This window comes from Sorex araneus, chromosome 1 (assembly GCF_027595985.1).
Source record: "Sorex araneus isolate mSorAra2 chromosome 1, mSorAra2.pri, whole genome shotgun sequence".
Classification (NCBI taxonomy): domain Eukaryota; kingdom Metazoa; phylum Chordata; class Mammalia; order Eulipotyphla; family Soricidae; genus Sorex; species Sorex araneus.
Window position 1 is genome coordinate 337,472,512 of NC_073302.1, and position 26,314 is coordinate 337,498,825.

General features: G+C 38.5%; 1 protein-coding gene across 1 annotated transcript in view; it reads right to left on the reverse strand.

Moving 5' to 3' along the window:
• Window positions 1-265: 265 nt before the first annotated feature.
• IDO2 (indoleamine 2,3-dioxygenase 2) overlaps window positions 266-26,314 on the reverse strand; it is a 48,536-nt gene continuing 22,487 nt past the window's right edge. The window contains exons 6-11 of the mRNA XM_012932329.2: window positions 26,167-26,181; window positions 24,825-24,924; window positions 23,696-23,813; window positions 19,212-19,263; window positions 2,469-2,617; window positions 266-621 (exon numbers count right to left, since the gene is read on the reverse strand). Of these exons, the coding sequence (XP_012787783.2) occupies window positions 266-621; window positions 2,469-2,617; window positions 19,212-19,263; window positions 23,696-23,813; window positions 24,825-24,924; window positions 26,167-26,181 (790 nt within the window). The remainder of the gene's footprint in view (window positions 622-2,468; window positions 2,618-19,211; window positions 19,264-23,695; window positions 23,814-24,824; window positions 24,925-26,166; window positions 26,182-26,314) is intronic.

Genomic DNA, 26,314 nt, shown 5'->3' on the forward strand with positions numbered 1-26,314 from the left:
AGGTAATCTATACAACAATAAATAGTTCATTTAAAACAATTAGATGATTTTTTTTTCTATTGCTTCGCAAATTTCTACTAACAAATTGGGTAAGCCAAGGAAATTTCCTCATCATGAATCTTTCTATTCTCTGTTGAGACTAATAGCTTCGAAGAAAGTAGAAGATGGTGTTGGATGGGATAGAAAGATTCTTTTTGCATTATTCCAGACAGAAGAGAGAAAACTGTATTTGTGGGATTTTCTCAGCATGGGAGACAGTGTTTTCTTAACCACTTCGGTGGAGGGTTGCCTCTAAGGTCTTATCCCTGACACTCTTCAGGAAACTCAGAACTGCAGTCCCACCAGTGCCCCTTTCTTCTTCTACGGCCTGAGACCCTGGGGAATGACTTGATTTTCTGCTTTTTGCTCTGGCTGAAGCTGTGATGATGTATTTGGATACCACGGTGATGTGATAACTACGCAGCTCTGCCAGGGCTTCCACACAATTGTTGTAGGCTATCAGAAGTTCATAATTTCCAGAGAACAGGATATGGTCCCTTAGTGATGGAGCCAATTTGATTTCTTCTATGAAGGCCCTATGAGAAGGAGGCATGTAGTTCCTCATTCTGTGGAGAAACTCCGCTGGGAAAAAAAAATTCAGAGCAATATCATAGCTGTACATGGAAATATAAGGTAAGGTGCCTTTTTTTCCCCTTACATCAATGTCCCCCCAATATTTTTCATCCTAAATTTTATAATCTACTCTCTGGGTTTTTTTTTATTATAAATGTCAAATGTTCAAGTACATATTCTGTTGGCTGATAGATGAAGAAGGGAAAATAATCAAGCACATCTTAAATAATTCATATAAAACTAGTATATGTATAAATAGCACACACAAATATGGCAAAGCATCTTTCTATCCACTCTAAGATATATCCACAAATTTTTCCATTAACACAGAAACTGATTAACAGTGATGAATTGTGTTATTTTGTTTTTGTGGAGATGGGGAGGGATTGCTCCCATCTGGTACATGGGATCAATGGAATCATTCTTAGTGGCACTCATTCACCTAGGTTAGTGGTTCTATGGCCTAAGGACATTTTGCTGCTTGGATCCTTTGGTGCCTCAAATCACTAGGGACACACCTGGTGATGCTGAATTTCCAGAGCTACACTTGGCCATGCCCAGGAATCTATGTGGTGTGGGTTATAGAACAGGGTTAAATGCACTCAAAGCATGCACCCTCACCCCTGTACTATGTAGTAGCTCACAAATTATGTCTTCTAAAACCTAATGTGTATAACAGAGCATTAAGGAAAAAATTGTAAATATTATAAAAAAAAGATAGAACATGATAGAGTATTTTTAGTAATAGTCCCCTGAAGGGAAATTGTCTGTAAAATCAAATTGGTAGATATGTATAGGAAGTAAATAATTTATAGAAATCCACCTGTCTAATCTCATACAGATAAGTCAACTACTAACATCAGAAAATAAAAAAAAATCTATTAAAAATTATCCTAGTTTTAGGGAACTAACATTTGTTGATAAGAATTGAACCCATGACTCCAAGCTCATCAGTTTTTTCCTCATCAAACAATTCAACTAAACTCCAAAGAGGTTTTCTTTGTTGGGGGTCGGGTGTGCTCTCAAGTGATTCACGGAGGACTCTAGAGTCAACCCCAGAGTTACTTGGCCCACTGCTTCTCAGGCACAGTGGTTCTGAGGCTACAGCATAACCCTGGTGGTGCGAGGGTAGATGTGGGGCCTCAGCATACCAAGCTCACACTCCAGCCTGCTGAGCCAACTACCCAACTCCAAATAGGCTATACCGTATTCATAGGCAAGAAAATGAGGAATTTAAACCTTTAAAATCATATATTTAAAAATTACAAACTCAACTTAAATAGACCTGACTACATTACATATATTTTTAATTAAAAAATTGATGTGCAGTTATTGACAGTTGAGTTTGGGGCATATCATATTTCAACAGCAATTCCACCACCAACATCAACTTCTCCCTGACCAACCTCTGCATGTCAACCTGACAGACACAATACAAAGTTTCAGTGGTAGCAGACTTCTTAAAGGAGAAGAGCACTAGTGGAAGTGCTCAGATCTATGAATGGTCATATGCAGACTTACTGACATAATACAATGGACTCTGAAGGGCCTATTTCCCTTGTTTCACTGAAAGTGAAATGTCACACTGCCTAACAACTTAAACCAAATTATAAAAAACAGCTGGAAGTACAGCAGTGTTTTACGATTGAGAAATGAAGCTCAGTGTCCTGCTGAGATCTTATATTGCCGTACTGGGTGCAACAACATATGGAGCTCCCATAGTCTGATTTCTATCCAAAGAAGTAAAAACCTCGACACATTTTCATTTACACTTCCTTAATGTTGCTAAAATGTACCTTTGTTTTTTAACAATGCCAAGGGGAAAAAAAAGGAAAACGTTTAAATGGTTGACTTACCACTTTCTTCGCTGTGATGAACGCCGAGGAGTTCATCAAACGCGTGCAGCACTGTGCTCTGCGCGGCACTGCCTCCAGAGAACGCCAGAGGCTCTTCAGAAACCCCCTCATACACCAGCCCTGCAGGCAGGGCGGGGTTGTCTTTCCATCTAAGCAAAAGACAGAAAGAAGACGGGAGTGTCAGAAGTTGAGTATGTCTTCTCATAGAAAAATAGAGTCTAAACAAGAAAGCAAACATTTTCTTTTTTTTTTTTTTTTATTTTATTTTTTTTAATTTAATAGTTTATTTTTAATTAGTGAGTCAACGTGAGGGTACAGTTACAGATTTATACATTTTTGTACTCATGTTTCTCCCTTACAAAGTTTGATAACCCATCCCTTCACCAGTGCCCATTCTCCACCACCAGTAAACCCAACATCCCTCCCCCCCCTCCCCAGTCCCATCTCCCCCCACCCCACACTGCCACTATGGCAGGGTATTCCCTTTTGTTCTCTCTTTCTGATTAGGTGTTATGGTTTGCAATAAAGGTGTTGAGTGGCCATTGTGTTCAGTCTGTAGTCTATATTGGGCCCGCATCATCTTTCCCCCACATGACCTCCAATCACATATTACTTGGTGTTCCCTTCTCTGAGTTGCCCAGAATGAGAGACCAGCCTCCAAGCCATGGAGACAACCTCCTGGTACTTATTTCTACTATTCTTGGGTGTTAGTCTTATAGTCTATTATTCTATAGTCCACAGATGAGTGCAATCTTTCTATGTCTGTCTCTCTCTTTCTGACTCATTTCACTTAGCATAATACTTTCCATGCTGATCCACTTATATGCAAACGTCATGACCTCATTCAAGAAAGCAAACATTTTCATGGTAACCTATAGGACAAGGGCATAGATATTTTAGTCGGTGTGCCTGAGGATCAGACATGACAAAACATGCAATTTGAAAAATTGTCACATTAAACTGTCAGTTCTAGATACTACTGACTTAATAGGAATACCTTTATTTATTTATTTATTTATTTATTTATTTATTTATTTATTTTTGAGGAATTGGCAAAGAATCTATTTAGGTAATAAATTCAGCAAAAATTAATGCAAAAATCAGTTGTGTTTCTATACATTCGTAACAAACAATATGAAAGTAAACTTAAGAAAATTCCATTTAAAACAGTATGAAATAGTAGAAAATTCCATTTAAAATAGCCTAAAATAAATTGATGAATTACAATATTTGTATACTGAAAGCTAAAAACCATCCCTGAAGGAAATTTTAAAAGATGTAAATGTATGAAAAAGATAGTTGAAATAATTTATCATTGTTGAGATGGCAAAAATCCCCAAACTCGTCTACAAATATGATGAAATCTATATTAAAATTCCAACAATCTAGGACTGGAGCAAAAGTATAGCAAAAAGAACACTTGCCTTGCATGCGGCTCACCTGAGTTCAATTTGGGTCCCTTTTAGCTGGCACCCTTCGGACTCCTTGTATCTGGATGTCCACATTCTCTAGCTCTGGGAATTTTTTAGCAATGATGTCTTTAATGGTGTTTTTTTCATTGGGATTGGTTCCGTGTGGTTCCGGCACTCCCATGATTCTTATGTTGTTTCTCCTGAGGTCATCCCCTAGGACTCTAACTCGCTCTAGAGCCATTTTGAGGTCTTTTGCCATTATTTGCTGTTGTCTATATGCTTTGTGCAGCTCATCTTCAAGTTCACTGATTCTGTCTTCGGCTGTAGTCATTCTACTATTGAGGGCTCCTACGGAGTTTTTCATTTCATCTACTGATTCTTTTAGTTGTGTGACTTCTGTTCGTAGCTTTGAAATTTCTGCTCTCATTTCTTCCTGGATTATCTTGGTGGAGCGTTCCAACGCGGCATCCATATCCTCCCTTAATTTATTGGATGTTCGTTCCATAGTTGTGTTGAGTTCATGAATCATCCTGACAATTTCCTCTCTGAATTCTCTATCTGAGAGGAGGGTGTATTTCTGGGAGGTCGCTGCTGAGGTTAGTGAGATATTTTCTTGGCTCTCTCCTAGTGGTGGGGATTTTCTCAGTTTCTTCATGTTGTTATGGGCTTTATTATCTGGAGCTCTCGTTAACTTGGGAAGAACCTCGACTAAAGATTTTGGGCTATGCTCCTTTGACAGAGGACTTTTGTGTGCAAGTTGATGTGTTCATTGACAGTTTTTGTGAAGTTAGGATAGGCTAGGTTAGTTGAGTATCAATATATAGTAACTAAGATGATGAGGGAGTTCTTCGGAGAAATCAATTGTAGCCAAAGGACAATGCGTGGAATGGTAAGAAAAATATCTGCGGCCGCGTCAGCGGCCGCCGCTCTGGAAACAGGCCACGCCCACTTTTAAGGCCACGCCCCCAAATGACAGGACACGCCCCTAACCTGTTCGGACACGGGAGGGCGGGATCAGGCGCGGTGGGCGAATGACTGGGACCTGCCCGGCGGGGAGGGGGTGCTCCGAACTGTCCCGCTGCCGCGGGCGGGCACGGGACTCGGGGGGCGCTTTTCCAGGTGGCACAGGGTCTCCAAGGGGAAGAGCCAATATACCTGTCGGACACGGGAGGGCGGGATCAGGCGCGGTGGGCGAATGACTGGGACCTGCCCGGCGGGGAGGGGGTGCTCCGAACTGTCCCGCTGCCGCGGGCGGGCACGGGACGCGGGGGGCGCTTTTCCAGGTGGCACAGGGTCTCCAAGGGGAAGAGCCAATATACCTGTCGGACACGGGAGGGCGGGATCAGGCGCGGTGGGCGAATGACTGGGACCTGCCCGGCGGGGAGGGGGTGCTCCGAACTGTCCCGCTGCCGCGGGCGGGCACGGGACGCGGGGGGCGCTTTTCCAGGTGGCACAGGGTCTCCAAGGGGAAGAGCCAATATACCTGTCGGACACGGGAGGGCGGGATCAGGCGCGGTGGGCGAATGACTGGGACCTGCCCGGCGGGGAGGGGGTGCTCCGAGCTGTCCCGCTGCCGCGGGCGGGCACGGGACGCAGGGGGCGCTTTTCCAGGTGGCACAGGGTCTCCAAGGGGAAGAGCCAATATACCTGTCGGACACGGGAGGGCGGGATCAGGCGCGGTGGGCGAATGACTGGGACCTGCCCGGCGGGGAGGGGGTGCTCCGAGCTGTCCCGCTGCCGCGGGCGGGCACGGGACGCAGGGGGCCTCACCTGAGTTCAAATCCTGGTATCTATCACAGTCCTCAGAGTACCTGCAGGAGTGATCCCCAAGCACAGAGCCAGGACTACATCCTCAGCACAGCTGAGTGTGGACCAACTCCCCCCTCCAACACATAAATAAATAAAATAAAATAAAATTCTAATTGTCCTTTTTACAGGAAAGGCCATGCCAAGATTTCTAAAATTCATATGGAAATTTAATGATGATGTATTTAATGAAAAATTAAATCTAAAATTTGTTGGAATTTAGACCCAGAATTGTCAAAACAATGTTGGAGGGGCAGGAAAGATAGTATAGGAGGTAATATGCTTGCCTTCGGTCTGACCTTTTTTTTAAAGTTATTTTACTTAAAGAATCAGTGTCAGATACACAGTTACTAAATTGCTCATGGGTTTCAGGCATACAGTGTTCCAACATTCTTTCCTTTGCCAGTGTACATTTTCCACCACCAATGATCCCATTTTCTCTCCCTCCATTCCCACATTCCCAGCCTGCCTCTATGCCAGACACTCTTTCTCTCTCTCTCTCTCTCTCTGCCTCTCTCTCTCTGTCTCTCTCTTGCTGGCTCTCTGTCTTTCCTTTTAGGCATTATGGTTCACAGTACAGACACTGAAAGGTTATCATGTATATCACTTTACGTTCTTTCTGCAATCAGTTCTTGTCCAGAGTGATCATTTCCAATAATCATTCTTATAGTTGTCCCTTTTCTTTTCTAACACCCCAACCCCCACTTCTGGCAAGCTTCCAACATGGAGCAGTAATCCTGGCCCTCATTTCTACTGTCCATAGATGTAGGATAACATTGGTTTGTCCTTTCTCCCTGGCAATAGGGAGCTGAGATTTACTGAGTAATATCCACCACAATGCTCCCGAAGCACTCCCATTTCCTCAGTATTTATCTTTAACCTCTTCTCTGTGTTCTGCTTCCCCAACTGGTCAATCACCTTCATCCCCAAATCAGACTCTGTTGATTTGTATTTGTAAGTGAAATACTGCTTTTCTTTTTCCCTTATGTCCTTCTGCATAGTTTACTTCCGAGCAATGTCCTTTTTGTATAGACATAGGGAGACATGTCAGGTCGTGCTATGCTTTTGTAACTTGGGAGTCAATTGACTCAGAATAATATTCACTCCCAGGCATCTGTTTTCTTGATTTAAGCCTCAGTTGCCTTTAATTCCTAGCACCCCAAAAGCAGGGTCCCGACGAGGACAGGGCAAACGGTGAGCTACTCTGGTATTGAAATGGGTCAGATCAAGAGCCATAATACTTAACTATAAGTTTAGAGCATGGTCATGGACAAATTCTGTCAAGAGCTAAAGAGTAACAGCTGGATTAGGACTCTGCTAGGGTTAGGAAAGACTAATCTGGCCTGAGTACTGTAGTCTCTATAGCAGTCTATAGCGAGATATCCCCAGGAGAGCCACCCTACAAGCTTAATGTATCTCTTACTGTGTCAATACAAAATGACTAATAGTAAAAAGAAAATTAAGATGAATATTTAAATGGTTATTGGACTAAGGAAAGGAGAATCACCGCTAGATGGCATTTCACCTTGAGCAGATCTCCCTCAGAAGGAAGGGCTTTCATGTGTTGATTCTGCTCCCTCAACTGGGTGTAGTGGCTACTCCCAAGACTTGGAGATTGGGGGCTAGACCAAGGCTGCAGGACGGAGTGTGGAGAGACTAGCATGGGGGGACAGAGGAGACGGCAATGAGGGTAGTGTGAGACTGGAATGGGGGACTTAGTGAGACTAGAACAGGCACATGGGGAGAATGGAATAAACAGAAACTGATTATCAACCAGCTTGGTGGCCCTGTTCCTCCTCATACGTCTGTTGATGGCGGCTGTAGACCAGAGTGGTGAAACAGTACATGGCCACCAAATGTACATGGAGGGTGAGAGAGATCACCACTGCCACACTGCTTACTTATTTATTTTGTGATTACACATATGAGTATTAGAGTGATAGATAGATAGATAGATGATAGATAGATAGATAGATAGATAGATAGATAGATAGATAGATAGATAGATAGATAGATCCCTGCAAATGAGTCTATGTCTGTTCCTCTCCACCTGACTTATTTCACTCAGCATGATACTCTCCATACCCAGTCACTTATAAGTAAATTTCATGGCTTCATTTTTCCTGGCAGTTGCTTTGTTTTGCATTGTATAGATATACCATACTTTATTTTTTCATAATCTGTTATCAGACACCCAGGTTGTTTCCAATTTCTGGCTATTGTGAATAGTGCTGCAATTAACATAGCAGTGCAGACGGTTTTTCAACATTGTGTTTTTGGGCGCCTGAAATATATTTCCATGGTGTTATTGTTGAGTCCTAGTAGCACTGTCGCACTGTCATCCCATTGTTCATCAATTTGCTCAAGCGAGCATCAGTAATGTCGCCATTGTGAGGCTTGTTGTTACTATTTTTGGCATATTGAATATGCCACAGGTAGCTTTCCAGGCTCTGCCATGTGGGCGGGATACTCTTGGTAGCTTGCCAGGCTCTCTGAGAAGGTCAGAGGAATCGAACCCAGGTCGGCCACATGCAAGGCAAACACCCTACCCACTGTGCTATCGTTCCAGTTCTGCTGGGTCCTATGGAAAATAATTTCTAGGTTTTTGAGGAATGCTTATATTGTTTTCAAAATAGAGTTGGGCAAGTCAGCATTTCCACCACCAATAAATGAGAGTCCCTTTCTCCCTGAATCAATGCCAGCACTGATTATTTTTGTTCTTTTTGATATGTGCCAGTCTCTGGGGTGAGATGATATCTCACTGTTGTTTTGATTTGCATCTGCCTAATGATTAGTGAGGCAGAGCATTTTTTCACGTCTTTTGGCCGTTTGTATTTCTTCTTTGAGGAAGTTTTGTTTGTTTCTTCTTCCCATATTTTGATGGGGTTGAATATTTATTTTTCTTGTAAAGTTCTAACAGCACCTATGTATCTTTGATATTGTCTTTTTCAGATAGGTTTTGTGTAAATAATTTTTCCCACTCTGTGCACTATCTTTATATCTTTGATATCATTTCCTTTGAGGTGCAGAAGCTTCCTAGTTTAACGTAGTACCATTTATTTATCTTTGCTTCCATTTGTGTGGTCAGTGAAGTTCCATCTTGAAGATGCCTTTAGCTTCAATGTCATGGAGAGTTCTGCCTACGTTTTCCTCCATGGATCTCATGTCTTATATTGAAGTCTTTAATCTTTTTTCATCTGGAATTTATGCATGCATTAGGAAGAGGTCTGGGTTTATTTTTTTTTAATATGTGGCAGCCTAGTTTTCTCAGCACAACTTGTTGGAAAGGTTAATTTTCTCTACTTCCTATTTTTTCCTTCTTTTCTATGATGAATGATCATATATATATATATATATATACATATATATATATATATATGACAGTCTGTGTCAGGATATTTCACTGTTACACTAATCTGAGGGTATGTCTTTATTTCAATGCCATGCCTTTTTAATTACTACTGCTTTGTAGTACTGTTTGAAGTTGAGGAAGGTGATCTTCTTCCCAAGAATTGCTTTACCTATTTGTGGGGGTTTATTGTTCCATATGGGTTTCTGAAGTATTTTATCTTTTTCTTTGAAAAATGTCCTGGATATACTTACAGGGACCACTTTGAATATATATTATGCTTTGAGGAGTATTATCTTTTTGGTGATGTTAATCCTCCTAATCCATGAGCAGGGGATGTGTCTCCATTTCCTTGTGTCTTCTTTTATTTCTTGAAGTAGCATTTTTTACTTTTCTTTGTGTGGGTCCTTCATTTCTTAAGTTAAGCTTATTCCAAAGTTCTTGGTTTTTTGATGTAGAATTGTGAAAGAAATTATCTTTTTAATTTCTCTTTCATTATTTGTATATAGAAAAGCCATGGATTTTTGCATATTTATTTTGTAACCTGCCACTTTAAAATACAAATCTATGTTTCTAGGATCTTTTTTTGTAGAGTCTTTAGGATTTTCTAAAGAATTTCTACAGTATTACTTCATCTGCAATAGGAAAATCTTAACTTCTTCTTTTCCTATGGATGCCCTAAATATCTTTTTCTTACCTAATTGCTATGGCAAGTACTCCAGTACTGTATTGAATAGGAGTGATGAGAGTGGGAAACCTTGTCTTGTGCCTGATCTTAGAGGAAAGACTTAGTATTTCACCATTGAGAATAGTGCTTGCTATGGGCTTGGGGTCAATGGTTTTGACTATATTGAGAAAAATTCCTTCAATTTCCATTTTGTTGAGGTGCCAGATCTTATCAAATGCTTTCTCTGCATCGACTAATATGATCATATGTTTTTTTATCTTTGCTTTTATTTATATGGCATATTGTTGATTGGTTGTAAAAGTGTTAAACCCTCCTTGCATCTCTGGGATGAATCATATTTGGTCATAGTGTATGATCTTTTTGATGAAGATTGGGTTCTATTTGCTAGTATTCTGTTGAACTTCTTTGCATCTATGTTCAGTTAATCAGGGATATTGACCTGCAATTCTATCTTTTCCTCTCTGTCTTTCTCTTTCTCTTTGTCTCTCTCTCTCATCTCTGATTTTGATATCAGGGTGATATTGCTTCTAAGTAATATGTTTGGGATTGTTTTTCTTTTTTCAATATCCTGGGAAAGCTTGAAAAAGATTGGCATTAGTGCCTCTTGAAAGGTTTTAGAGAACTAACTAGTGAATCCACTAGTCTGGGTTTTTGTTTGGGGGAAGATTTTTGATTACCATTTCAATTTCCTTGATAGTGATGAGTCTGCTCAGATATTCAAAATTTTGTTGGTTCAGCCATGGGAAGTTATAGGAATGTAGAAAATTTCTTGTTTCTTCTAGTTTCTCTTGTTTTATGTCATGAAGAGTCTCAAAGTAATCTAATGGTCCTTTGAATTTCCGTAGTTTTTGTTGTGATGTTCCCCCTCCCCCTTCCATTTCTGATTCAGTTTATTAGGATTCTCTCTCTTTCTTTGTGAATTCTGCTAGTGGTGTATTGGTCTTATTAATTTTCTCAAAAGTCCAGCTCTTAGTTTTGTTGACACTTGGATTTCTTTTTTACTCCAGCTATTAATTTCTACAAATTTTTATTATTTCCTTACTCCCGCCTGGTTTGGTCTCCTTTTGTTGGTCATTTTCTAACATCTTAAACTGTGAAATCAAATAATTTATGTGGAGCCTTTCTTCCTTCTTGATGAATACTTGCAGGAAAGCTATAAATTTTTCTCTTGACGTTGTTTATTCTATGTCCCACAAGTTCTGATAACTCATGTCCTCATTTTCATTTGTTTCTAGAAATTCTTTGATTTCTACTTTGATTTCCTTTAGTGTTTAGTGTTTAATTTCCCGGTGTTTGATTTGAATTTTTTGTTGTTGTTTCTTTGTGTGATTATCTTCTATTTTCAGTGCTCCATGGTTTGAATAGATAGTTGATACAATTTCTATGCTCTTAATTTTGTGGAGGTATGTTTTGTGACCTAGCATGTGATCTTAGAGAATATCCCAAGTGCATTGGAGAAGAATTTGTATTTGACTTTTTTGGGAATGAAAAATCCTGTATATATTTTCTAGCTCACTCTCTTCCATTTCTTCCTTTAAAGCCAGAGTTTCCTTGCTGAATTTTAGTCTCATTGACCTATCTAGAGGTGACAAAGTAGTAAAGTCTCCAACTACTATTATGTGGCTATCAATGTCCTCCTTAAAGTCTAATAGCTTTGACTGTTCCCTCATTAGGTGAATGTATGTTTAGGAGTGTAACTTTTTCTTCCTGATTTACATATCCCTTGATTATTAGGAAGTTACTTTTTCTGTCTCTTCTAACCTTTTTCAGCCTGAAATCTATGTCATCAGATACTACTGCAGCCATTCTGGACTTTCAGAAGCAGTTGTTTGCTAAAGGAATTGATTTGTAGCCTTTGACCTATGAGTCTGTGTTTTCTCTGACTATTCAAATGTATTTCTTGTAAGCAGCGGACTGGATTTAATTTTTAATCTATTTAGTCACTCTGTGTCTCTTAATAGGTGTTTAATCGATTGGCATTGAGAGATATATTGTCATGGGGTTGTGCCATATTTCTGTAGAAGTTTGTTGTGTTTGTGGAAATTTTCTTGACTAAAATACCCCTTTAGTACTTCTTTCAAAATTGATTTTGGGTCTATGAAGTTCTGGAGCTCTTTTTATTTATAAAGTTTCCTATCATTCTTCCAAATCTCAATGAGATCCTGGCTGGGTAAATTATTCTTAGTGAGGTTTTCATTTTATAAATTTTTTCCCTTCCTACCACCACTGATATTAGACCCAAACAGTCTCATTCTATAGGCCTGCTATAAATCTAAGGAATATTCCTTTGTATGTAAATTCCTTCACTGTTCTTGCTGCTTTCATGTTCTATCACTATCTATGCTTTTCGATATTCTGATTAGGATGTATCTTGGAGTTAGGGTCTCTTTTAGCTGAATGTAAATGCCTGCCTTCTCCAGCTCTGGAAACTTTTTGCAATGATCTTTTTTTTTTTTCTTTTTGGGTCACACCCGGCGATGGATAGGGGTCACTCCTGGCTCTGCACTCAGGAATTACCCCTGGCGGTGCTCAGGGGACCATATGGGATGCTGGGAATCAAACCTGGGTCTGCTGTGTGTAAGACAAATGCCCTACCCACTGTGCTATCACTCCACCCCCCCCCCCCCATAGCAATGATGTTTTTGACTGTTACTTCCTCATTGGAGTTGTCATCCTGTCCTGTCCATCTGGGACTCAGATGATTCTTATATAGCTCCTCTTGAATCCATCCCATAGCTCTCTTGTCTGCCACTGATTTATTTTGAAGTCTTTTTCCATCTTCTGCCATTGCTTGGAGATTTTCTACATCTCATAAGCTCACTGATTTTTGTCCTCAGCTCCTATGAACCTACTGGTTAGGGCATCCATTGCGTTTTTTATTTTACCTACCAAATATTTTATACTTTTTTAAAAAATTGAGTCACCATGAGATATGCAGTTACAAAGTTGTTCATGTTTGAGTTTCAGGCATAATGTTCCAATATTCATTCCTTCAGTGGTGCACATTTCCTGCCACCAATGTCCTCAGCTTTTTTCCTCCCCATCTCTTCCACTCCACTCTGCCAACCTGTCATTTTTCACTTGCCAATTTATTTTTATAATGTTTTTTTATTTCTTATTTCTGCTCTTACATCCTCCTCTGCTTTATTTGGTATACCTTTTACTGTTTCTTGAGCTCATTAAATATCCTTGCAATTTCTCTCATTCTTTATCAGAGTTTATTTTGGTAGATATTAATGTTGAGGTTTCAGGAGTTCTATCTTCGACCACTTATTGTGATGGAGATCTGCTCTGTTCCCAGTGGTGTCTGTAGTAGTCTGGAGGTGTTTCTTTCCAATACACTATCATCATTCTCCCCTCACTGCCAGGGAGGAGTCTAGGGGAACTAAGTGGGTGTTGGTCTCTTCTTTCCCCATCAAAGTTATTCCCTTCCAACTTGGTGTTCCTTTGTACTTATGTTGAGCCTTTGTACTGATTTAGGGAAAGCACTGTTTGTTCTGAACTTACTGATACTTTTCGATTAGGATTTCATTCTTCCTTGAGTCCACTGTTACTTTTGTGGGTTTTTTTTGGGGGGAGGGATTTTTGTTTGGAGTACGGGCTAATGGACTACTGGCCTAACATGGTTGGGGTAGCTAGACTGCTGGTGAAAATTCAAGTTTAAATTTTATAGGATACTGAGCTGGAGATTAACTGTGGGCTGCCTGCTCCGAACAACCACACCCAGTGCCAGTCTAACCTGTGGGAAGAGCCAAGCATTAGCCATTATTCAGGGTCAGTCACAGAAAGTGTGTTTGAATCCTGCTTGTTTGCTTGCTAGCAGGAAACTTCTCTTTCACAGAGCACTTAGAAGGGAAGATCTTGTACTTGGCACCCGCACTAGGAATGTTTTTCACTCAGGGTCATTTGCATGGAGATAGTGCCCACACACATAGCTATTCTTTTTAAAATTTTATTTATCTTTATTTTTCCCATATTATTATTGTTTTCTTTTTCTTTTTAAATTTTGTATTTTATTCCATTGCTATTCTGAAAACCACCAGAATACCTTTCAAAATATTGTGTTGCTGCAACATGGTTAGAAGTAAAAGACATCATGTTGGGTGAATTAAGCCAGAATAAGAAAGACAAACACAGGTTAATGTCACTTTTCTATGGCATATAGACTAGTGGATGAGGAAATATATATCAGTTAAAGGGGGATGTCTAGATCACTTTGACCACAGTGCTTAGAGACGAGAAAGAGAAGGAAAGAAATCAAACAGGGAAGAAGAGTACAGGAAGTAATGGGTGCATCAGAATTTTAGTTACAAAGGGGGGTTATGGGTGAGTGTTACAGACATATTCAAAACAAGAGATTGAAAATTCAAGAAACTGAAAAGATGAAATTGAAGTGCAATCTCTGCAACTTTGTAATGCACCTGTCAGGAATATGGAAAAACTGGTGGAATTTGACACCGGTGGTAGGATTGGTGTTGAAATATATGCTAACATGCAACTATCGGTAACTTTATAAATAAATCATAGTTTTTAAATAAAAAAATCACTTAAAATGTGTTGATAGTATTAATAATAGGGGACAACAAAAAGAATGAAATACAATCCTATAGATAACGAGAAACTACAATCAGATCATGTTGGAATGATGGGAATTGAGTTATGTTCTTAATTATATTCTGAATAAGTGGGTTAGGTTGAGGATGTTGCTCAGGGGAAAAGCATTTTTCTTGCAATACTAGTTGTAGGAGTTTCTAGATTGGATTCCCAGTAATGAAGTGAGAGAAACAGATTATGTTGGTTTTCCTCTTCTCTAAACTATCCTCTTTCTTTCTCTCTGCCTATCCTTTGATTAAATTCATTATTTTATCTCTGAATCCCATTCATCTTGCCTTCTCATATCTGCCCTATAATTTCTCTTAGATTTCTATAGATTCTTGAAAAATCTGACATGAGTTCATAAGATATAAACAATAGAGCCTAGAATATCATATTTGTACATGAAATGTTTTGCAGTATAGAAAGAGCTTTTACCTTTATTGTTGCATTTGACCTATTTTGAGTAGATCGTAGCAAATATTTAACTAATAATGAATTATAAATTTAAAGGAGTTATGTTACCAAGGAATCACTTCTCTTTACTTGTCGTCTCGTTGATCTTCGATTTGCTTGAGCAGGCACCAGTAACGTCACCATACTGTTGTTGACATATCGAATACGCCATGGGTAGCTAGCTACCCAGCCACTGCCATGCTCCAGGCCGCTCTCCGGACACATGGCCACACCTCACACATGAGTGGAGCCCCACAAAACCAGGTAAGCAGAACTTTGCGACCTTGAACTCTAGGTTCAAGGAGATCCGGAAACAACATCCTCTGTCTGCCTCCTCCAATCTCCGGCATCTGAGGGAGAGATGCCCCACCCTATCCAAGCCAGATAAATACCTCACTGGTCGACCCCCACTACATCCACTGCCCAGCCACCGCCATGCTCCATGCCACTCTCCATAAGACACTTAATACCCATTATTCCCACACCATATTTGATGGGGTTCAAATATGGTGTGAACCATGGTAACACCTTTAAGGGCAATTGAAGGCCGCCCTAAAAGCCTCCATCTCTCTCAGAGAGCCCAGAAAGCTACCGAGAGTATTCCACTTGCACAGCAGAGCCTAGTTACCAAGGAAATGTGGTTGAAAATGTGTATGGCATAATAAATTCCTAACTTATTTTTTAGATGGTGTCCCCAACGGCATGTGGACTTCTCACTAAGAAATAGAATACTTTTCAGGGGTTGGAGCGTTTGCCTTGCACACAGCCGACCTGGGTTCGATTCCCAGCATCCCATATGGTTTCTTGAGTATCGCCAGGAGTAATTCCTGAATGCAGAGCCAGGAGTAACCCCTGAGCATTGCCAGGTGATCCAAAAAAGCAAAAATAAGAAAAAAGAAAAAAAAGAAATAGAATACTTTTCTTGATTGCCAAGAACAAAGTGTCTTCCCTATTTTTAGCTGTTTACAAATATTTCAATGTTTAACCTTCTCCCTAAAATTTAAGAATGAGGGGCTGGAGTGATAGCACAGCGGGTAGGGCGTTTGCCTTGCACGCGGCCGACCCGGGTTCGAGTCCCAGCATCCCATATGGTCCCCCAAGCACCGCCAGGAGTAATTCCTGAGTGCATGAGCCAGGAGTGACCCCTGTGCATCGCTGGGTGTGACCCAAAAAAGCAAAAAAAAAAAAATTTAAGAATGATTTTACACCAGAGAAGTGAAATATACATACTCTCTATATATAAAAAGTATAGACAGATTACACTTTTTTTCTGTTCGTGACCTTTTCAAATACTTCCCACAGTTAAGAAACGCTGTAAGGAACTGGGTTGGTTTCAAAGAAGCCGCTTGTATTGACTACTCTGCAGTTTTCCCTGAATAAGTAGCAGAGTGGCCATTACAATTGTAGTTACATCATTCTACAGAAAGATAAAACACAAGAAAGAAGACAGGAGGATAAGTGGAGCATAAAGGAAGAACTCCGACTATAAGGATTTAGTGTTCTGTAGCTGTTAGAAGAGGGTTTGTAAATTACACAGATAAGGAATTTAATCTTGTTTTTTATACTTGTTAACACTAAGTACTGTGTCAAATAAATTATCTGAGTTTTAGTTTCCTTATCTGAGAAATATTAGAGTGTAGCTTATAGGATGCTATTAGAACTAATTAAAATAATTTCCTTGGTAACGAACATATTATGATTCCAATAATTGTTCGGTATTTTTAAATAATATTTAGAGTGAGTAGGAAACCATATGGCACTCAATCACTTTTCTGTACCTTTTACATATCCCTTAGAGTCTTAATTATCCCCATATTCAATTAAAATTTCTAAAAATACTGAAAGAATTATACTCCATAGAGGATTCATGGCTTCTCACTATATGAACACTTAGGATATTGGCTTAATAATATCTCTAAACAAGATTTTATGGCAGAGGGGGAATATTGAAAATATGATTACTGGGTGGTAAATGGACTGAATACAATTCTTCAGATTTACTTTTGGTAATCCAGTGGATAATCTTATATATTTAAGTTTCCTCCAGTAATTCCTTTTCATTGTGATGTCTATTCTCATTCTCAAATCAACTTATCTAAATATAATCGATCTTAAAACTGACTATATTAAAACAGACTGGGGTCTTGTCTTACATCAGGCCAATCAAGGCTAGAGTCCTGGCACCACATATGGTCTCCCAAACATTCCAGGAGTGATCCCACAATGGACAGCCAAGAGTAAGCCCTAAATACCACTGGCTGTGGCCCCCAAACTGAAGAAACAAAAACAAATATTCATAAAGTAACAATCTAATATCACTCCATTACGTTCTAGGCTTCTGTATTAGTTTCCTCCTGGCTATTTCCACAATTGCATATATACCAACCAGACTTCCTGATTTTTTTCCTCTTTTGTCATCACAGAAAATGCCTTTCCACTACAGAAAATGACAACTTTACCTTTTTCAGTAGACTGAGCTTCATACTTGAGATTCTTATTTCATTGATATTATTACTTCGATTGTAAATTTAATTCAGTAAGAGAACCTGCTCTCATTATCTCTGCACAGAACTAGTATCTCAGCCTCACATTGCTACTGATATCATACTATTTCAAGCCACCACTTAGAATTATACTAATAGCTTAATAAAAGTGACTTCTCCTCCCCATTTATGTTCTTAATTATGTATTTTTCACTTAGGAGATAGCAAGAACTTGAAGTTTAAGTTAATTCTGTCATTTTGCTCAAAACTTTACAAGTTTGTGTATTTCTTGAGGACAAAAGCAGATGGAGACATTTATATAGACCACAATTAAAATGAGTCACTAATTGAGAACTTAATATAATGATGGCAAGTTACTTCCACTTAATAAGGATTTTAAGTATGTAGTCTAATCTTGTCATATAACCATTATAGTATCACTGTATTACTGTCATCCCATTGTTCACTGATTTACTTGAGTGGATGCCAGTAATATCTCCATTCATCCCACAACTGAGATTTTAGCAGCCTCTCCTTACTAGTCTTTCCCAATAATTGGAGGCTCTTTCAGGGTCAGGGCAATGAGACCTGTTATTGTTACTGTTTTTGGCATATCAAATACACCACAGGGAGCTTGCCAGGCTCTGCAGTGACCATTATAGTAAGAAAAAAGATTATTTATTCCCTTTTGAGAATTCTGTAGTAGGTAGAATTCTAAAAATGGCTCAGAATTCACATTGTCTTTCCTAGCACTATTAGTAATAGGAGATTTCACATCTACCAATATGGATCTAAGGCAAGGCAGAAAGACTTTGCAAATGTGTATAAGATCACTAGGAGGGTCTGGGGCAATAGTATAGCAGTTGGGGATCTTGCCTTGCATATGGCCAACCTGGGTTCTATCCCAGGTAGCCCATATGATTCCTTGAGCCTGCAAGGACTGATCTCTGAGTGCACAGCCAGGGGTAACAGCTGAGGATGACCAAGTGTGGTCTCAAAACAACAGGTGGAATAAAATCAGTCAGAGGAAGAGGGACAGACGGAATGATTGCGCTCATTTGTGAGATATATATCACTGTATCACTGTTGTCCTGTTGCTCATCGATTTGCTCGAACAGATTTCAGTAATGTCTCCATTCATCCCTGTTTCGTTCAGGGTCAGGGGAATGAGGCCCATTACTGTTACTGTTTTTGGCATATCGAATACACCACGGGTAGCTTGCTAGGCTCTTGTCTCCTTTCCCTTTTCATCAAACAATTTATATTGTATAAATATAAGACCAACATGATTAAAACATGTCAAGTTATAGCTAGTGTATTTAAAAGAAGTGAGAGGAAATGACCTAAAATCTGATTATATTTCTATCTGAAAAAACTAAGGATCATATGAAAAACAAGTACTCAGGAATTATTTGCACATTAGAATAAAGTCATTTAACCCCAACCTATTTTTTGAAGTTTGTGAATTATACATGAGTTACTTTTATGTATCTTCCCTCTGTTCTTAGCCTCATACATGCACATATTTGGAAAATATAAGTGCCCGTATGCAGGAAGGTGGTTGAATTATACTTACGCAGAGAGAAATGTTTTTCCTTGTTATCAAGGTAAAACTATAAGGCAGGTGACCACAGGTTGACTTAATTATACTGTAGAAATAAATTTTCTAAGTATAAATATTAAACATTAAATGTAATTTATTATGAATATGGTATCCCTCTTCATTTAAGACTAGACCTTGGTAATTACTTTGCTAGAAGCTAATATGTGTGTAAACATATGTTTATAATAATCCTACTCTAGGAAGTATGTATATATAATACATATACATGTTCTTATAGAAGTATATATACATATATTGCTGTAAGAATCTTCCTTCTGTTCTTAGCGTCATACATGCACACATTTGGAAAATATAAGTGGCCTTATGCAGGTAAGTGGTTTAATTATACTTACCCAGTGAGAAAGATCCGAATGACTGCATAAAAGATGTCTGAATCTACATAATCTAGAGGAAATAGAAATGTGAACTTTACTATACGCAAAACAGAATAGTTTCCATATGAATGGGTTCTGTTGCTCTCTAGGCCCTTCCCTTCTATCTGACCTCCACACCCGGATTGCAGGAATACTGCTGCATGCTTTTCCTCTGTAGTCTCCCGCAATGAGAATTATAGTACATTTTAAAGCTCCAAGTATTTTCCTTTTATGTTTAAGGTACTCTGCCTTCATATATTAAATAAAAACAAGAAGAATATATATCAAAGATATCTTGTAAAAGTTACTGTTTTAACCATGCATTATGTTCTAGAGAACGTCTGATGTGGAAAGCAGAAAAGCAGAGAATCACTTCTCTCAGAGTTTTCATGAGTGAGGAAAATTCATGTCATTAATTTTCAATTTTCTCTTGCCTAGGAATTGCCACCACAGGTCAAATAAAGATTCATTTAGCTCCAGGTTTAGCTGTATCACTGTATCACTGTCATACCGTTGTTCATTGATTTGTTCGAGCGGGCACCAGTAACGTCTCCATTCGTCCCAGCCCTGAGATTTTAGCAGCCTCTCCTTGCTCATCTTTCCCAACGATTGGAGGCTCTTTTAGGGTCTGGGGAATGAGTCCTGTTATTGTTATTGTTTTTGGCATATCGAATACACCATGGGGAGCTTGCCAGGCTCTTCCGTGTGGGAGGGATACTCTTGGTAGCTTGCCGGGCTCTCCGAGAGGGACGGAGAATGTAAATCAGAGAATATAAGCAAGTATGTTAAAACTGAACACATGTGTGCTGCTTTAGGCACATCAGTGGGCTAGACTGTAACTGAATAAATATCAAAGAAAAATAAAGTCACTTTAAGTGAACAAACAAAATGACTTCTAACTGCACTGAAGGGTACTATTACCTTCCCCACAGGCAGGGATTGCGTCACCACTCTTGGAAGCGGTCACAGAGCCTCAGCACCTTCTTCAGATTAGCACACCTTTAATGAGCTCCCCCTTCAAAACAGCTGAGAAACACCCTTAAGCACAGAGAGCCCCAAATCCTGGCAGTTTGATGAAAATCATATTAATCCAAGTTTTAAAAAGCAGGAGGTGCTCTCACATTCTCTCTGAAGTGTTGCCCTCTCCCCCTTTTATTTCCTAAATAAACTTATTTTAGCTAAAAAATGTTTAGCTGTATCACTGTATTACTGTATCACGGTCATCCCAATGCTCATCAATTTGCTCGAGCAGTAACGTAAGACTTGTAGTTACTATTTTTGGCATATCAAATATGCCACAGATAGCTTGCCAGGTTCTGCAGTATGGGTGGGATACTCTTGGTAGCTTGCTGGGCTCTCCAAGAGGGGCAGAGGAATCGAACCCATGTTGACCACGTGCAAGGCAAACACCACCCACCCACCCCACCCCCTGTTTAACTGTATTCACTAATAAATATTTTGGCTATATTTTTTGCTTCTAAATCAATTCTTTTGGATAATTGATTCTACTAGTTTATTAACTTATATATAAGAACGATTTCCCTCACATTTGAACACATTTATTTTCATAAAATTTTGGGTGGGATTTTCTCTTCTTCACATAATGACCCCCTGTGAATTTTATGATGATTTTATGAGTATTTTCTTATCCAGATTACTTTCTTTGTCTTATTGTTTCTTGCGTGTATGTGTTTTATTATTTCTGGGAGGAAACAAATATTTTTTACAAGACAAAAATAATGGCATATCTATATTATTTCTGTATATTTTCAGTATATAAACATATCTAGTTAATTTTCCTCCATCTTTCTCTACTTTCTTTGCAAATAATTAATATCATCCCCCAGATCAAGATCGTGTTGAATGGCCACCAAACTGTACTTCTGCATGTTATCACCCTTTTCAAAATCATTTACAACAGAGGTTCCAGTGTAACCTTAAATATGACTTGTCTTAAAGCTAGTTGATCTAGTTGATCAACCATCTTTATATTCCCTATTCACATTAAAAACTTAAAGCACACCTTTATGAAATCTTCCAAGTAATGAATATTTTCCATAGTTGCCATAAATTTTTAACTAGCTGTGAAATCGAACATATAAATTTCTCACAGATACATGACAAATATGTTGACTTTGATTTATTATTATAAAGACTGACCATTAATATAATAATAAAATATCACACCTGTGGGAATAATATCTAAAATTTTGGATGCAATAAATGTTCATGCAGATATTGAAATGTTCATGCAGATATTGATATTGTACTGTTTTTGAAGATGAAAATTAATTCAGTATCCATGGAAAATGGTGTAGAGAGAGTTTAAAAATTAAAAAGGAAATGACATATTATCAATCAATTTCACTCCAGTTATTTTTAATGGATATAAAACCATTAATTCTGAAAGATAATTGCACCCATACAGTATATTCATAAGAGCCAAACATGGAACCAACCACAAATCCCATAACTAACTGACTTGTTAAAGCAGTTGTAATTTATACACTTACTGGAATACTACGTTGTTAGAAGCAAAACCAACATGAAGTGCCTTGCATATGGTCCCCCAAACACTGCCAGGACTGTCCCATGAGCACAGAGTAAGTTCTAACTACTGCTGGTATTGTCAAACACATTAACCCACATATAGAAATGGAGAAAAAAAGTGTAAATTTCTCAGTCAACCCAGATTCTTCACCAGTAAGTCTCAAGTCACATGGTCACAGAGTAGGTGAGGTTTTTAAAACAAAATGAATATAATTTGTGTTTTTGCCAAAGTAAAGAAGAAATGAAAGAAAACTGTGGGCAATTTAATACGCAGAATATGAATAAAGAAACCAAACTGCCAAAAGAGGAAAATAATTGCTCTTTGAGAAAACAATGGAGGTTGCCAGTGGAGTACTGGTGGCTGGACAGCAGTGGCATTTGGCCACAGGTGTGATAAATCCTGCACACATGCACAGGTTTAAACTACGCCTCTAAATTTTCACAATATTTTAAACTGAAGGTAGATTAGTGAGCCTAGGAAAACTTAAGAATGGCTGGGGACTTGTGTCATCTTATTGTTACATGAACAGAGAGAAGGTAACCATTCAAACTACACTCCTGTGCTTATTTCAATGCTTCAAAGACACTGGCAAATGCATCTTTAATGAAATTAATGCCATGAATAATAAAACCACAATGTTTTATATAAGCTAAATTTAATACCATTAATACCATCTCACTTGTTCGGCAAATATTTTTTTAAAAAGCAGGGGAAATGTAAAAAGTGAAAACATAAATCAAAAATAAAGAAGTAAAAAATTAAAAAATAAATACCTACCATGTGACCATGTGACATGAGATGTACTGATGCAGAATCTGGGTTGACTAAGAAATTTACTCTTTTATTTTCAGTTTTATATGTGGGTTAATGTGCTTGACAATGACAGCAGTACTTAGGGCTTACCCTGTGCTCATGGGTCAATCCTGGCAGTGTTTGGGGGACCATATGCAAGTGTCTCACTCTCTGTACTATCACCCTAAATTTTTTTTTTCATAAAATACAACACAGCTGGGCACCACCTGTTACATTCACCATCTCTCCTATCTTGAGCCTCTAAACAGTTTTCCCCAGGAATCCCTCTTTCCTTCAGAAAAGTACTATTCAAATTGATACATGTATATACTTGTTTCAAATGTTACACCTTTCTCCCACTCTTTTTTTAATAACACACTGCATACATGTTTATATACTATTGGAAGGGATTGAAGAGCTTACCCGATATTGGAGTTGGAAAGTAATCACCAAAATTGAATGTAATTAATAACTGGTCACATCCAGTATAATTTATTCTGAACTAGACAATGAGAAAAAATTCTTTTAGGTATAAAGACCAGGTTAGTTATTTCAGAATGAAAGGTATCACAGAATTTAAAGGCAAATTTTATCATAATTCTATTCTGCTGTAGCCTAACTTCCGGATGGAGCAAGTGCAAATAATATCCTGTGTCCCCATCTTCACCTCCCAAGCTTCATGCATTTACCTCAACATTAAAATAAATATGCAGTCACCATTGAGAAAAAAGTATCCTAATCACAAAAATAACATAAAGAACAAAGGCAGGGGGCTGGAACAATAGCACAGAGGGTAGGGCATTTGCCTTGCACGCAGCCAACTCGGGTTTGAAACCAGCATTCCATATGGTCCCCTGAGCACTGCTAGGAATAATTCCTGAGTGCAAAGCCAGGAGTAACTCCTGTGCATTGCCAGGTGTGGCCCAAAAAGCAAAATAATGGACAAAGACATCAGAATATCCCTGCAAATTGAGAAATCATCTTCCACTGTGAAGAACAGTACATTTGTCTTAAAAGGAAATTAGCATATCAGTAACCTCATCTTGCAGAAGTTGCCCAACCAGTATGTCCACTTCTCCAAGTGAACCCCTCGACTTTCAGACTTTCAGAATTCTCATACCGTGCATTTGTCCTAAAGCTCTGGTCATGTCCTGAATGGAGAGTCTGAGTTGCTGAAGGGCTTGAAGCAAGGAGTCCTGGTTCAGTTGTAACACAGAATTCACTGCCTGAACAAGTGCCTGAGAAAGAAATTTACTGGTTTAATAAGTATTCATTTGAAGTTCAAGTATGGAGTAAAGCACAGAATTCTGGGTATTCAGGGAAAGGTCACTCTCTTTGGAACTGTTTGGCAAGATTCAAGAGAGAGCATTCATGAATTAGATTTTCTGTGAGATCTACCTAAGAGTCAGAATCTCCAGCAATTTCTCTTAAATATAGCCCTCAACATTCTCTTATCAGTAATTTCCCCCTGAGTCTTTGGTTAACAGTGTTTTTAATCTAGGGTTGTATCTGCATGTCTTTCTGCCTGCCAAATTCAGATACAGAAGTCAGGTTGCATCTTCAGCTGCATGTTCTCCAAGGAACTTTGCCTAAATTATTACTTCTGAATTAGATTTTTAGACACAATTTTATGAAATGTCGACTTATTTTCTTGCTTCTAGATCGACTAATTATAGTCTTTCTTCATTGATCATGAGTTCATGAAGGAACAGGGCAATGTCCTGTTTTTACCTCAATGCCGAAAACTATGGTTTCTTGTTGAATGGACAAAGAACCAATTTCATGTTTACAAGTAGTTGAAGAAAGGGAGATATCTCTGTGGGAAAAAACTCAGATCTCATTTCTTAGTTATAAACTGAGGAATACATGTACGGTTTTTATTGTCACTTGTCACTGTATCACTGCCATCCCATTGCTAATTGATTTGCTAGAGCAGGCACCAGTAACGCCTCCATTGCGAGACTTATTGTCACTGTTTTTGGCATATTGCATATGCCACGGGTAGCTTGCCAGGCTCTGCTGTGTGGGCGGGATACTCTTGGTAGCTTGCCGGGCTCTCCGAGAGGGGCGGAGGAATTGAACCCCCGGTCATCTGCTTGCAAAGCAAATGCCCTACCTGCTGTGCTATCACTCCAGCCCTAGTTTTTATCTATGTAGATTAATTCACTGCAGGAAAGCAACCTATGTGGTAACTAAGCTCATTTTATTTGTCATTTTGAAAAAATGAACTACAATGAGTAAAATGATACCTTGATCCCAGGTACTGCTGCTTTCTCCACCAGCACAGTCACCAGTATAAAACCATGAAGGCTTTCACCCCCAGGAAATAAAAAAATGGTATCCAAGTTCCTTGAGATGGAGAGGACCATATAGTTAGAAAAGTATGAAGACAGACTGCCACCCTACCAGTTTTCCCATGGAAAAGCTGAAGCATGACAGAGTAGGCACTCTTGATTTTTCTACACACCCATCATGGATATTCAAGATATTTCTGTTTTAGAGCTGACAACCATGAGCAATAGGAAATTCCATTTTCCCATTCTTTTTTATAGATATAAGACTAACCCAATGAAACAAAATAATTTATCCAAGGTCACACAGTGAAAGACACGATTAGGATGAGATTGATCATTATTCAATTCTGTTATTTTTTATGTGTGTACTAAATATTGTAGAACAGAGTGGGAACCAGAAGATTTATCTTCTAAACTTTTAATCATTCTAGAAAGTTGTATGATATGGATTAAAATATTCTAGATGTACATCTAATCTTCAAAACCTAAGATCTTGATTCCATAGTTATTCCTGCCACTAAAATACTAAACATGAGAAAAAACAAACACAAGAGAAAATGTGTTCAAACTGAAGCGAAGTTAGATAAGTGCATGGAATAGTGTCTCTACACTTCCATCATTCACTTTCTGAACTTCAGTTTTCAAATAAATCCCTTTATTGAAACAGGGCTTGATATTGGAAATAGCAGCATCATATAGAGGCTTAATTTACTTCTAAAAGGAAGAGGAACCCAAAGGTGTCTAGGCTGGAGTTAGCCTACTGTTTCTGGGACCAATGCAATAGCATGTTACTTCAAAGGGATTCTCCTATCACTGCAACATCTATAGTCTTCAACTTAAGATTGCATATAAGTTTTGGTAAGACCAGAAATTTAACAGTCTCTCTGACCATTAAATTTAAAAGAATTAAAGATAACAGAATTTTAAATGTGTGCTTAAAATTTTCTTACCTTACACTTGTATTGTTATTATACACTTATTTGAAATTATAATAAAGGAAATCTATTCCCTACAGAGAAAACCACTGTTAACTTTTAGACTGCTTTACTTTCTTATTTATTTATTTGTGCTATTTATTTTAGGGCCAATGATCCATCCCCAGGTACTATACTTGCAAGGTCAGTACCATTCTGGAATTTACTACTGAGTTTTATATCAAGCACTGGACTGTTAATTTTTCAAGAATTTTTACATAGTTTGCATTCTATGTATAAAGTCAGATATGTATATTTTGCTTCTTTATAAGATTTAAAGTCAACATCAATTCTAAATTATTGAAGAAATTCTGAGAACATACCTGATTTCCATAGGTCTAGTCAAGTATCATTTATTGATAGCCATCGAAGGAAAAAAAAAAGAAAAGAATAAATCAAACTGTAAACCAGATATGGCTCTAAGGGTTACAAATACACAAAATGTGTGTAAATACATTTGCACACACAAAA